The sequence below is a fragment of the Protopterus annectens genome, chromosome 4.part0 (genome assembly GCF_019279795.1).
Source record: "Protopterus annectens isolate FY-2018-M chromosome 4.part0, PAN1.0, whole genome shotgun sequence".
Taxonomy (NCBI): domain Eukaryota; kingdom Metazoa; phylum Chordata; order Ceratodontiformes; family Protopteridae; genus Protopterus; species Protopterus annectens.
This window is the reverse complement of record NC_056733.1, coordinates 1,988,981,532-1,988,996,871: the sequence shown is the minus strand read 5'-3', so window position 1 is coordinate 1,988,996,871 and position 15,340 is coordinate 1,988,981,532. Positions and strand designations below refer to the sequence as shown.

The 15,340-nt window shown below is 39.6% G+C and overlaps 1 protein-coding gene across 2 annotated transcripts in view; it reads left to right on the top strand.

Annotated features, from left to right (window-relative positions):
• Window positions 1–15,340, top strand: part of LOC122800087 (vascular endothelial growth factor C-like) — a 198,778-nt gene that overhangs the window by 112,283 nt on the left and 71,155 nt on the right. Inside the window, exon 5 of one of the 2 annotated variants that reach the window (XM_044069604.1) lies at window positions 4,785–4,891. The exons of the other annotated variant lie outside the window; for it this stretch is intronic. Within the exon in view, the coding sequence (XP_043925539.1) occupies window positions 4,785–4,891 (107 nt within the window). The remainder of the gene's footprint in view (window positions 1–4,784; window positions 4,892–15,340) is intronic. 2 annotated transcript variants of the gene reach the window in all.

The following is a 15,340-nucleotide window of genomic DNA, read 5'->3' as shown; positions in this document are numbered from 1 at the left end:
TTAAGGGTGATATATAATCATCAATATCAGTCATGTGACATTTGACAGGGTCCAACTAGTATTATGAGTGGGAGTGACTGTTTATCTTTTGTTCTAGATTTGAGGAACAGATTAATGTTTTTTCCCTGGTGTTATTTGGTGGTTATATGTTGAGAGAAATATTTTGTTTCTGTTTTGTATAATAGGTTCTTAGCCAGTATTTACGTATGAGTCAATGTTAATATTATTCATATAATTAGTAGTTTAACAGCTTAAATATATTATTTTTCTATATTATTGAATTCCCTTTAGAATTGCTACTTTAAGCATTTTATATTTTTTTGTTCATTTAATTTTCTTTATTAGATTTAATTTCACTATTATTTAGTGCAGCAGTAAGTAGTGTAACTTTTTTGTTTTCCTATTGTATCTTGGTCCTACTTTTTGGGTGAATGCTTGTGGTTATTTTGTATGTTTTTATGATGATGAATTTCTTGTTATCATTTGGCTCTGGTATATCTTCTCTAGAGACATTATATCTGGTAGATTATGTTTTTTATATGAGTGGATTTATTGGTAAATTTGTTGACCCTTCTAATATTTAGAGAATTATGTATAATATTTAGTGGGAAAATTTGTAGAATGGGGGGTGATGGTTGGATGTTTGGTGTGATTTTTATTTGATGTGGTGGTAGGTAGGGGGAATTTATTTTAATAGTTTCTATTTTTTTGGTCGTATTTTTTCTATAATTTTTTCTGGGTTGTAAATAGTTTGGGATATTTTTGTTGGTTTTGGTTGGTTGCTGCTTTTGATTTCTGGTATTAGTGATTTATAGTGATAAGTTGTTGGTTTGAGTGTGTGGTTATGAATGGTTGGGGTTCTGTATCAGGTCACTTGGTGGGGATCAGGTATATATGAGGATGGGGTGTAGTGGTAATATGTTGTATTATTTATAACATAAGTAATAATGGTAATAGAAAACACAAAGTTTTATTTTGATGTATTAATGATGCATGGGTATTAATTTCATTAACTTGCAACTCCCATATACTGCTATATATATATGTGATTGGATAATGATATTATATATGAGATAAATCATAGGAGTTTATATATGGTGGATGTGGCTATAATATTATTAGATTAATAGGTGGGACAGAGGGTAAGAGTTTGGGTAGTGGGTGAATAGCCTGGGAGGCAGGGGGGGCGGAGGCAGAGATCCACCGACAGGGTGCCTGGAGCTGAGGACCCGTTTACAGCGCGTTTTAGTTAAAGGGAATTCCCACAGTGGTGGTTTTTTAGATCTTATGAATGAGATAAATAGCTGAAAATTTGAGGTGATATACACAGGTAAATAATAGCAAATTACAGTATTTTTGGCTGGTGCTGCTTAGGATATTATACTCTTTAGACCGCTATTTCACACTATGCTATTGTATTCATCCGTCATCAGACACATCTTTGAGTATAATGCTCTTTTCAGTATGTAAATGGAACAGCCACAGAGGTTCCACACAAAAACAATACAGGGTGTAAACACAGTGTCCTATGTGGGTCTCTGTTTCCTACACACTGCTGAGAGGTGACTTATGCCAGGTATGCAAGGCATCCTTAGATCACACCCTGATGGACCTTTTGCATATCCACAAAATAAACAGCATCAGAACTGGTTTATCCAAGGATTTAAATTTTGCTTGTGATTTAAATAGGACACGTTGGAGGGGACAGGAATGTATCTCAGAGAATCTCCATTCTTTGGAATAGGCTTCCCATCCATGTGAAGCAGAGCCCTTCCCCACCTCTATTCAAGATTAACATGCACCAATAGATGAGAACTCGGAAAGTCACCCCTGGTCTCACACCTATGTCTCTGATGGACAGAGGCAGCAGTTAAATCATGCCCTACCTACCATACACCTCTTAAAATAACATGCAAGATAAAATAGCCAGCAGGATACATTTGGGTTGAATAGCTAGGCTTATAAAGGCCCCAGTGGTCATTAGCATATTATATAACTATGAATCTATATGCCACAGATATTAGTGACAGATTGTCAGTGTGGAACAGTGAAGAGCATTGACTTTTTAAGCCTCAAAATGAAGACTGTTCCTCATAATGAGGTATACATGAGATGTATGACTTGAAGAGATACAAATGAACAAAATAACTAGGTTGGAATTTTTCTTCCAGAAGCCAGCGGTATGGTGTTACAAGAGCTATACAGAAATTGTGTCATGCAATTAAATGTAATATAACAGCTGATTTACATACCCAAAATGCAAAGCTTTACAATTGCCTAAATTTGAATTTATTTTGAAATCAAGATGAGCAAAACAGTTTTCATACACAGAAGTTCTATTCTAGGTTTCTTACATTGATGTAGTAAAAACTACTTCACATCACCATACCCTTAATAAATTAAATTATAGTATGAAAGACCCTTGCAGAATTCTCTATCATTTAGCAATTAGGATATACTATTTAATGAAAACAAAATGCTTGTTTTTCAAATGATGTCAGTAGGGCTAGGTGTTCTTTTGTTATTTTTTAAGGGACAGCTATTCTTGAAAATAAACATAAGTAGGTCAAAAATGAAAAAGTAGGTGCCCTGAAACCTTGTAAGTCCACACCCCCCAAAAAAGTATGTTGCATACATTAATGCTTCTGATTTTTGTATGACTTGTGCCTTGTTAAGCTAAAGCTGCTGCAGCATTTATATATTCTTTAATTGTACTGCTTTATTCATTACACTAATTAATTAATAGGCCTGGGTTGTGTTAGGTAGTCAAATCATGTTGTGTTTTAGTGGTGTAAGGATATTGCATTTTAGAAATATATTTTTCCGTACCTTCTTTACAGTCGCCAGTGTTATTTGGAGTGATGATCAGAACCACCTGATCTTCAGCATCCATTATGTAGTCATTGTTGCATATTACTGGGATACCCTTCTCTACAGGATCAGATTGTAAAGAATTTCTGCCTTTGGTTAAAAACTATTACTTTGGCAAAGGCACAGAGGACTAAAACTCTGACTTCTTAATGAGCTGCTTCCTGTGGCAAGGGTGCAGAGTTTGAATCTTTCTACCTTCATTTACCTGCTGTGGGACATTGACTGACTTTCTTAACCAGACAGTGCTGTGGAGCAATCAGAAATCTGGGCTACGCTGCATTCCTGGTAACTATGAACCTGTTGTTGTTTGCTAGCCATTCTCTATTGCACAGCTGATTTAGTTCAGGAAATGGTATGGCAGTATCGCCTGCACACTATTTTTTAATGCAACACAGGCAATTTGTTATTCAAGGACAGCAGACACTGCATTTGTGGATGGAGCACTGAAATGCAAAGTCATTTGCTGGCAGCAACATCTGCATTAATAACAATTTTCTTTAATGTGGAATTATTCAGAGACTGTGCATTGTGTGTTATCAGGTTGTTAATATTTATTATGCTGTCATAAATATTCTTCTATTTAAACTGTGCCACACATGGTTGGATCGTATGGTATGATGATTGCCGTGATTTTAATTGCATGTAGTTCACCCAAAGCTAAAAATAAAGTACAGGTAATTTATTTCTTCATAAAATTAAGGAGTGTCAACAAAGTGACTAACTGCTGGTGAGGGTGGGGGCTCTCTGTGGATAATTATGCTCTTATCACCTGTTCATTTCTAAACTGTCTTTAATCTGGCTTTGTGGGATTAGTGTGTTTGTATGAATTAAGTGGAATACTTTGTCTAATGTGTGAAGTATGTGACTTCAGACATTATTATTAATTTTTTACACACATATCTGAGAAGGACATAGTCAACCATGTAGCTATAATTGCTGGATTTACGGATGTCTGTGGATTAAAATGACTGACCCTGCTGAGTTGAAGTTACTCATTAGCCTGTCTTGGCAGGGCTAGTGTGCAGTTGTGCAAAGCAAATTAGAATGCTTTACTGTGGGCATTTTTATCACAATAAAATCTGTAATGTGTACACAGCCAATAAAGTGGCTGTAATTGTTGAGTAAAGATATTGGCATATTCTAATGACAGCAGCTTGAGTGGCATTTTATTGTTTACATGTTCTGAAATGGATGCTTTTGCCATTATCAGTACATACATTTTGTTTCATTGCCTATGGGATAAATCTTCAAAATTACAAATTTAAATTGCACTGTACCAAATTTTGCTGTGTTAAACAAGAAATATAATTTAAAAATGTGAATAAAAAAACACATACATTTATGCATGATCCGAAAAATGTATGCTGGAGGGCATAATTTGAAAACAGCCCAGTACCCAATGTACACTTAACCCACTACTGGCCAAATACATTTTCAAAGAATGTGGGTTTCAAGGGAAGAGAAATTTATTGTTGCTCTTGCTAAGTCTGTTTTGAATGTGAGACTGTTTTATTCAGCAAATGGCCATCAGGATTTGTGCTCTAAAATTTGAAATAAAAGTTTTACATTAAATCCAAATCTTTGTAATCATTGCAAAAGTAAAGTGGAAATCAGTATGCACTCTGTCAGGTGTGAACAGTGTTTATAGTAATTGAGGAGGCACAGTCAAGTAATGGTACACTGGAATGGTTGGGGGGGGTGGGGCTTGGTCCATTACCCTGTCTAGAGCCCAGTTTGATGCTGAAACAAATCTGACCATGAGCAGTGTATTGCCTAGTTACAAACATATTACAGAAAAGAATAATGTTCCTTAAGTAATACAGGATTTACAATAGATGTAGATGGTGCAAAGCTGATTTTTTAAATGAAATAAAATCTTTTAAGTGTAGCCTTATTATAACCTGTCATTACAGCTGTATCAAGAGTAACACAATTTGCTTACTCGGCCAGTCCTGGGACCCTGTAAATTGCCGCTGTGTCAGCCTAAAAACAAAACAAAGTTTACAACAGTGGAAAACAGGTAAGGTGCCAGATCACAAAGACAATGTTTCTCTTTTGTCAGGGTCATTGTGTCATAGTATTTCTAATAAGTTTAAGTTCTTGACTGTTTCACTCTATGTATTTCAAACGTTATTACAATGTTAGTTCCTTCAATTAAAGAATGTTTACACAGTTACAGTTCATAGCATTTTTATAAAAACATGAATACCAGTGCTTTTTGCAAAGGCCTAGCTACAGCCTGGTAAAGGGGTCAGCTGTTCTAGGCACAAGGTTTTACAGGGGATGATCAGCAGTTGCCAGCTAGGCATTATTGCATTTGCAGTCAGGACAGAAACACCTCAACACTTCATGTATGGTACTTAGCTGTAGCATGCCACTTGTTACAAGTGATTTCCTACACTTAACAAAGGGGAGAACCTCTTTTTTGTTCCCAAATTCCAATAGGACTTAAGAGTCAGGGATGCCAGCTTGGAAAGTGCACAGGGTGCTACAATGGCTAGCGATGGTTCTTGCTTTGTATTTGGATGTGAGTGAAATGTCAAATGTTAAATGCCACAACATGCAGCTGTCCACTGATTCTGCTGCAAGTTGCTTAGAATTTAGCCTGCGTAATGTTAAAATGCTATCTGCATGAAATGGTCTGTCTAAGCTCTCTCCTCCCTGGCAGTGAGTCAGTTGATGACATGATGCTGAGACCATCTATCCTGCTGTGATATCTGCATGTAGCTCATCATTGCTTCTCAGTACTTTATTTAGTCTTTAAAAGCATCAGTTTACACACTAACATTCCATCACACTTGTTACGTAGCTTCACTAGACACTGTTTTGTACCCAGACTATTCTGTCATCGTTATTAAGATAAGACTGGGCAAGACTCTTGTCTTCACTTCAGTGCATGAATACAGTCAGTGCTAAAGCACTACCCCTGAGAGTATACCCCAACAACAATGGATTACTTCTGCAGTCCTGTTTTTTATTTTTTAACAAGAAACATCTTTATTAAATTATCATGTATGACATAGACCATGTTACATTTATGTAAATGACAATATATGTGAGAGATGCAACTATATAGCCAAACTGGAGGCTGAGCTCTCTCATCCCAGTACTGGCGCAGTCAGTCAGGAGGAGAAGGTAACCACACACTTCACAAATCCAGTCTCACATAGACCTATCGCAACAGCAAACCAAACACATAAACACACAAAAACATACTCGGAGGCTCTAAATAAAAACTGCCCAAGCAGCAGTGACCTCCAAAGCAGACATCCAAGCAACCGCTACCCCACAACAATACCCACGTATCACATAGTTCACAAAGTCAGTGTGCCACACAGTTACAGCCCTTAAGGCTAAACAACACACCTAATATACTTGTAATAGGTGACTGTATTGTCAGACATACTGATGTCCCACTCACCAGGCTGAACAAGGAAAAGGTCACTGTAAGCTGCCTGTAGGGTGCCAGGATCCACCACATAACACAAGCACTCAGGTCACTCCAAAGCAAGTACAAATATGACTCCGTCATTGTCTATGCTGGTGTGAATGACCTGAGACGTACCTCCCTGGACTACATGAAAAGAGACATAGAGGAGCTCTCTGATCATGTAGCCCAGGCCGGTATGACCCTGACCTTGAGTAGCATCTTACCCTCACCAAGAATGATGCCACAATATAAAGACAAAATGATCAATTTTAACAACTGGCTAAAGTATTGGTGTCATTCAAAGGGGATCCAGTGTCTGTCAGCCTGGGATGACATGCTCGACAAGCCACATTGCTTCGCTAGGGACAGCTTACACCTGTCACCCCTGGGCTTTCGAATACTGGCTTAGGCTCTTGCCACCCCCATAGTGCCTTTTTTAGGCAAGGCTCAAAAGACAAACCCACCTCCATAGACAACACAAGGAAAAAGAAACTAAGGGTAATGCTGCTCAACGCCAGAAGTCTAAACCTCAAGATGCATGCACTCGAGGCTCTCCTCAGTATGGAGAATATCGATATCTGTGCAGTAACAGAAACCTGGTTTAAGGCTCCCAAGAGCACCCAGCACTGCCAGGTTATACCTCATACCATGCTTTTCGGCCCCAAAACTCGGACCGAACCACAAAAGGAGGGGGAGTATCCATATTCATCAAAGATACCCACACCTCCAGGTTAGTGGCAATACACAAAGCATTGGAGACCATCCATGTGCAACTAACAGTGGGCAAAACTGCCTTTCAGTTTGTAGCCTGCTACAGGCCACCCTCCCAAACTCAGGAACCCCACTCAGCTTTCCTAAGAACACTGGAGAATATGAAGGTCTCTCCAAACACCATTATATTGGGTGACTTCAACTACCCAAACATAGACTGGGAGCACTGCTCAATCCCCAACACCCTCGCCCAATGGTTCCTAGAATTTATAAACTCAAATGCTATGGAACAACTGGTCACCACTCCCACAAGAGGGGAAAACATATTGGACCTGATCATCACCAACATGGGGACTCTATGTTCCATACCAGAGGTATACCCCTCATTGGTAAGATCTGACCATAAATTAATCTCACTGGACATCCATATCCTGTCCCCACCCCAGCCAAGGAAACCACAGTGAAGAACTTCTCAAAAGCAAACTTCACACTTTTCAAAACCGAGGTGGAATCCTTCAAAGCCCCCGGGCCAGTGGAAAATATGGCCCAAACCGCAGAATCCTTTACAAACGCATTCTATGGACACCTACAGGAATGCATGGATCGTACTATCCCAGATAAAACCAAAACTCACTCCTCCAAAGGCAGGAGACCTGTCTAGTGGACCCCAGCCATAAATAAGCTATACAACAGAAGGAGGAAGCTACTACATGATAGAGCAAAATCCCAAAAAGGGAAGGCATCTCTGATCAGTATTAGCAAAAAACTACTATCCCTCATAAAATCATCTAAGGCCAGCTTCGAAAGAAAAATTGCACAAGACGCTAAAGATAATTACAAGGCCTTCTTTAGTTATGTCAGGAACCTGGGTGGCAACTCCCAGATATGCTCTGAGTTAGTGCAAAATGACAAAAAATACACTGAACCCACAGACATTGCCAACATCCTGGCAGACAGGTTCAGTGCAAACTTCTCCCCCCCCTTCCCCCCCAAAAGAGCAAATTTCTATCCCAACAGAGTGTAGCCTCCCTGACATCACAGATGCACAGGTGAGAGCTGCCCTCTCCAAAGCAAAAAACACAGCATCAATGGGACCGGACGGTGTCCCGGGCTGTATCTTACATGAGCTCCAAGAAGAACTGAACCCTCACATAAAGTCACTGTTCAGTCTCAGCCTTACTACAGGATATGTACCCAAGGAATGGTGTACAGCAACAGTGGCCCCACTCCACAAAGGTGGTGCCACAACAGACCCCAGAAACTATCGCCCTATAATCCTGACTAGCCTGGTCTCCAAAGCTATGGCACGTATCATCATGGAACTCATAAACAAAGACATTGGGAACTTCCAAACACTGGATCCTACCCAATTCAGCTTTGTTAAGGGCAGATCTTGCCTCTTGAACCTGGTCGACTTCTTTAAAACAGTCACCAAGGCCATAGATGAAGGGAAGGTAGTCCACACAGCCTACCTGGACCTCGCAATAGTCTTCGACACAATACCCCACTCGGGCATCATAAATAAGCTCACCAGCTTAAATATCAACTCCTATATCACAAGATGGGTTGCAAACTGGCTAAGGGATAGAACCCACATGGTCAGAATTGCAGGTGCCATATCAGACTCTAAACCAGTTACAAGTGGTGTCCCACAAGGCTCAGTCCTGGGACCTCTCTTGTTCGGTATATATTTCTCTGAGGTACAGGCTAACATGGGAGGACTATGGCTGACCAAGTTCGCAGATGATTGCAAACTGGGTGCCATAATAGACTCGCCGACTGACACAAGCATCCTCCAAAAGGGTCTCACAGAGACGGATAACTGGTGCCAGAGCCATGGCCTAAAGCTAAATGCCAAAAAGTGCATAGTCATCCCCTTTGGGAGAAACAAAGTACCCACAAATTACCACATAGGTGGTAATCCATTAAGTACGGAAGAAGTAATTAGGGATTTGGGGACCCAAGTAGATAGCAATATCTCCTTTGACAATCACGTTGCCAAAGTGGTTAGAAAGGCCTTCTATATAGCCCACCTTATCACGAAAGAGTTCACATCTAGATCAAGAGAGGTCATTGTGCCCCTCTACTCATCACTCATCAGGCCCATAATTGAATACAATGCCCCATTTTGATGTACCTTACCCGACACCTGCAGCAACTGGAAAGACCCCAAAAGTACCTCACCAAGAGGATCAAGGGAGTCAAACAGATGCGCTATGCAATTAGGCTAAAGAAACTCCAGCTCTACTTAGTTGCTTATCGCCTACTCAGAGGCGATCTGACGTAAAAAGCCATGTCCAACCCAGAATTAATGGACATGCTCCACCTCAGGAAATCCAAATCCCTTAGAGCTACATGCTCCAGGGAATTAAACCTCAACACAGAAATAAATAGGACATGCTGGAGGGACAGATTCATATCCCAGAGGCTCCCCTCACTCTGGAACAAAATCCCAATCTATGTTAGGCAGAGTCCCTCAATGACCCTCTTCAAGAGAAATCTTGACGAGTGGATGGGAGATTGTAGGTTTACCCCTGGGATCTCTTCCGTGTCCCTACTAGACAGAGGCACAGTAAACTAACCTTAAAAGGGCTATCTTCTGTGACCTACTATACAGAGGCACAGTCAACTAATCTTAAAGGATGGCGAAAGCCAAACACACTCTGGCTAGGCTTATAAATGCCCTAGGGCAGATAGCCTAGTATCAACGTATGAACCTATGAACCTAATAAACTACAGCAACACAATCTCAGCTGCAAACATTATACATTCCAAACAGTGCAATACAATTGTAGCTGCAAACATTATACATCACGTATAACATATCCAGTCATCGTTAGTCAACCATTACATAGCTCATTCAGATCCTGCCTTCATTTAAACCTTGTTCCTCTTCTGCATGCATTAATCCCACACTTCCCATTTTTTCCTATGCAATTTGCTCCTGCCCTTTTTCTAAAGATCCTAGTTCCAGTTGTTTTAACTCTGTTCCCATTTTCACTACTTTGTTTTCATTTTCTAGTAATTACTTTTCTGGCAGCCATCATAATTAGACTCAGCAAGGCCTGTTATGTCTAGGCTATTCCAAGTTTGTATCATAACTCAAAAAAAAATATTTCCCTAGTCACTCCAACTTGCTCACCCTGCATCTCTGACAGAGCAATCTGCAGGGAATCGTTAAAGTCTACCAACTCGTTACACTCCCAGAAAATATGTTCCCAGTTATCACTTTATGCCCCATCACACCTGCAACATTTGCTGTCTACCTGAAGAGAAATTCTTTGAAGTCTGCTAGGGGTACAAAAATACCTATGTAAGCATTTCCAGGCAAAGATCTGAAATCTTCTAGATGTTGCTGCATATTTGGGAGACATGCATATATCCCCATTGTTTCTTTGTAAATTGCTTATTTAATCTCTCTTCCCAGTCCTTCCTAACCTCCTCTGATTGATTCTTATAGTTATCATGCAGTATATTTTATATGCTCTACTAATTATTCATTTCATAATGACAACTTCTGTTCTAGAATTTACTAAAAACTCTACCAGTGCTGGTCTTTTGTTTAGGACCCCCCCCCTCTATTTCTTTCTCATTGCCTAAACTCTAATAAATCCTTAATATGGAACGCAATCTTTAGCCTGCAATACAAACAGATTCTTGGCATCTTCCCATTCTATTACCTCTCTAGTTATTTGCTCCCAATGTCTTGGTTTCTATGTCACTTTTCTCCAATACATTCCCACCCCTCTTGCCTACTGTCTGTATCCCTAATTGCAGTCATCCCTATTGACAGAATCTCCTTTCTCCATTCCCATGTTGGCTTACTTCTTGAAGACCTTCTGCTACTTTATGAATATAATATTCTCTATGATTATTGTTCTTCTTTTTAAAGGTCTGCATCCAAAATCCCAGTTTCTCCCTGTTACTTGAGCTTCCACCCCTGTTTCATCATCTCTTTCTATTTTGAATTATAGTTTTCTGCTTATGCTATACTTCTGCTTTCCTGTTGTCATTTATTTATTTATTTATTTATTTATTTATTTATTTATTTATTTATTTATTTATTTATTTTATTTTATTGGTTTAACAGTTGTTAACCAGGATAGTCCAATGTGGCAAAAAGATCATTTTCAAAGAAGGCCTGGGGAGTAAAGCTCCTTACGTGAAAAATAATATACAATGTACAATAAGGACATAAAAATAAAGAACACAATTGATACTAACATCAGGTAATTGAGTGAAATACAAAAGATTAATAAACATACAAAATAATACATATTTAGATAAAACATTTGTGCAAGCAAAGTAGAGTGAGTGAGAAGAATAGTTAAGTTAGTAGGAGGAAATGTAGTAAGCAAACTATAAAAGTCCAGTGAGTGGGGAAAAATTGAAGAGATGTAAGGTACAGTGTAGGACAGTAGTGAGATATAGATTAAGTTAGGAACATAGGAAGTATTGACACGGTGTGAAGCAGGAAAAATTATGGCAATGAGGGAACAGAATATCAGCAGTATAAGAGGGGAGTAGCTAGGAAATAAAATATATATAGCAAGGTTAGTAGAGATTAAATGCAAGATGGTACTGAGATATATATTAAGTAGGAGTGACAGCTGAGATTGGTGACATGGTGAAAAGAAGAGGAGGCAGGAGCTGGAAAAGAGGTGGCGAGTGAAGAGAAAAAGAAGAGGTATGAGATAAGTACAACTGTACTAGAGGGGAGATGAAAACAGAATAGCGGTGAGGCTAGGCAGGGTTGAGACAGAAACAGAGCCAGCTGTTATGGAAACATTCTCTTACTGATTTTTTTCAGTTTGTGACTATTTGGAATCAACCTGATGGCTATGGGAATTTTGTTTCCAGCTAAGGCCACAGTGCTATTGTATAGGCAATGGCCTATGGATCTTTTAATTTAATGCAAGATATGTCATGTTTTGTTCTTTTACTGTTAACCTTGTCAGTCACCTGCTGTTGGTGTACCTACAGAGTCAGGGCAGATATGTTTCAGTAAGACTTATGTCCTGAATCAGACATTTATAGGAGGACTGCTAATAAAATGTAGCTGTGTGAGCACTATATAAGCTTTGCTGTCAATCATATTTAGGATGTGGTTCTGGACTAACAGCAACTCTTGGTGGGAAGAAGCATTTTGGGAAGGGGATCTTCTTCTTATCACCTTGGGTACCCACAGCGTGTGATGTTTCACAACCAATACAAAGGAAGAGTAGAAGAAGCACTGATACTTTGAAATTTTAGTCCCTCAGACTATAATGCAGAACAGTCTGAAAACAATAGAAATCAAAGGGAGAATATCTGTGTATCTATTACCTTCATTATGATATGTGTCATACCATGCCAGTAATACATTTTTTCTCTAAGTTATATTCTTTATTTTCTTTTATTGACCAGGTTAGACCTAACAGGTTATAGTCCATTTCCAAGGGGAAACCCTTAAGAGGTTATACAGACTGAATAAAATGTAGTCAAAATACTGAAAACATTTTGGTTTTAAAATGTTACAATGATTTAAAGTTGTACACAGCTATAACTATATCAAGTATTATTGTATAAGAAGGGATGCATGCAATGGAGAAGTGTGAGACTGAGTGAAATGTTTGTTTTAATAAAAGCCTCTAGTCTTTTTGAAATTCAGTAGGCTCTTTAGCATCCACCTAATCTACAGGACCTAAGTCAACTTCTTAGCCAAAGGATAAGCTGCCAGTATTTCTCTGGATCAATAGCCTATTAACCTATGAACCCATGACGGCACTTGAGGCATACAATACTCCCTACCTCCCAGTGGTACACTGGGGGGTCAGCACTGGAACAGGAATTCCACAATCTGGTGTGGGGCATAACCCCAGCTGTCTGTTCTTTCCAGCTTCAAAGGTGAGTGAGCTAAAAGTTTATGGCATTTTAGCTCCACACTCCCCATTGTGTGTGGGGGAGGGGACGAAGTGAACTAGTTTTTAAAGAAGGTATGGGTCATATCTGACAGCCTCATTTTCATTAAATTGTATTGGCTCTTTGTAATCCAGTTCATTTTTCAACATCATTATTAGACAATGGTTATTTACCAAAACATAGTCCAATTTAGAACCTGGCTAGTCCACAAAGGCAGATCAATTTCAAATGCCAGAGACTGAAATGTGCCAAAAACATCTTCAACCTGTAATTAAATTAGACTTTTCCCTACAGAGTAGTTAACGTGGATGCACAAGGAATTATCCTCATTTTTTTTTTAATTTCTCAGAGACTAAGATTAGACAGAGAATGCAGGACTATTCCTCAGTGCTCATCAAGGACAAAAAAAACTTTAATCAAGGAGAATCTGGTAACAAAAGGTTTATGAATATTGAAAATCATTTTTCTTTATACTGACCAGTGTTATGTTGCATGCCTAACTCATTACATGGAACTGATGATGTCCTTCCATTTCACTGTTGCAGTATTCATGGCAATTGGGGTACTCATTACAACAGGGATCACCAGTCAAGGGTGCCCCAACATCCAGCAAGTATATCAAAGCCTTTAGGTTGTTTTAAGGTATGCTGTATTTCACACATATGCTCCTAGTGTAGTGTAGGGAATAAAGGTGACATCTGGATGTACCATCCTTAGAATTTCTTTAATGCTAGTCCAGATGCCATCTTTTGATAGTCAGTCTGAATGCCCATTCTCTTGCTGATTTACCAAACCTTTAGAGATAAGTGCCCCATTGAGGTTTTTGTTGTCTTATTTTTCTTTTGCTATATTGTTGCTTGTGGGGTTTCATGTTATCCAAGAAGGGTAAATGTCAGTGTGGGAGACAGTTTCCCCATAAAGACCATCACAAATAGTGTCTGTTTTGCCTTGGCGGTTTGCACGACTTTATATCCTGTTCTATCTATCAGGCCTTTGTTCCCAAAACCCTTCATAGCAGGCTTTCTTCTTTGGTGCTTTATCTTGAAAATCAATGTCTTAAGCTTCTTGCTAAAGACACAATGGATGGAACTTCCCTCTCTGAGGAACTGCTGTCTGGGAAGAAGAAGGTCAAGAAACCTAGGCAGGAATCTTCTAATGTTCAACCTCCACTGAACATCTCTCCTAAGGTGAGTGATCACTCAGAGGTTCACCCGGCTTCATTGTTGGATTTTTCTGCCATGACCAGGTTGGAGGCAGATGGGGATCCACCTTAGGGACATCTGCTTTGGATATTTAGGGGAAATCATTGCTGATCATCTCCGTGGGGCCTAGGATGTTCCCAAATTTTAGTCAGAGAAGAAGTCCCTACTACAATTATTGAATGCTGTCTGGGGCCAGAGCCTTCCAAACTTTTAAGACAGACATCCCCTTAAAGAAAAAGCAGAAGACTAAACTCCTGCAGATGCATTCTGCCAGACCTTCTGGTTTTGGCTGCTTTGTTAGATTCCTTGTCTAATACCTCTAAGGCTCCAGATTCTCAGCCCCCTGCTCTCAAAAAACTGACAGGTTCTATAGGGTGTCTGAGGACTGTAAGTTCTTATACGAGTGTCCTTTTTCTGACCTCTCAGTGGTGTCAGTAGTTTCTGGCAAACCTTCTCAATTGCTTCCTCCTCCTAAGGTCTATACCTCTGCACAATTGACTTTTAGGCCTGTTAATTATCAGACCCATATGTCCAGAAACTTGTTGGCTCTGCTTTTCAAGGCCTGTCAGGTGATTTCAGATCTTGCAGACTCTGAAGGTAAAGTTTCTGCCCTTTCCCTTTAGGGACTTCCTCCCAGTTGGCTCATCATTCCATTAAATGTAGTTATGATGCAGCAGATGCTTCCTTCCTCTAGGACTGCTGCTGTTTGGTCAGTGATGAGGACGTATTCTTGGCTTCAGCTTCAACCTTTGCCTGTTGATATTAAGGTTAAGTTGATGGATGCCCCTCTAGATAATAAACAATTGTTTGACGAGGCTGCAGGATAATGCTTTACAAGAACTTAAACATGTGTTAGTTTCTCCTGTGCCTAATTTTCATAGAAACTACACCAATAAGCCAGCCTTTGTTCGCAGGCAATCTCGCCCTCCTTCTAAGGGTAAAAATGGTAGCAAGCAGACTCCTGCTGGGAAGGCTACTCTAACTTCTGTGCATCAGAAGTCTCCTTTTCCTGGTGTTGTCTGACTATCCTTTTCTTCCCAACCACTTTCCCCTTTCTCTTTACCTATCTCTCTCTCTTCCTGTTTTGCTAAAGATTACTCAGGATTCATAGGATCTTTCCATTATCCGCCAGGGGTATTTCATGATCTGGAAATCTCTTCCCCCTTTTTATGGGAATTCCTCAGCCCCCTCAGGAACAGCTATCCTTCTTTCTAGGGGTGCTTTG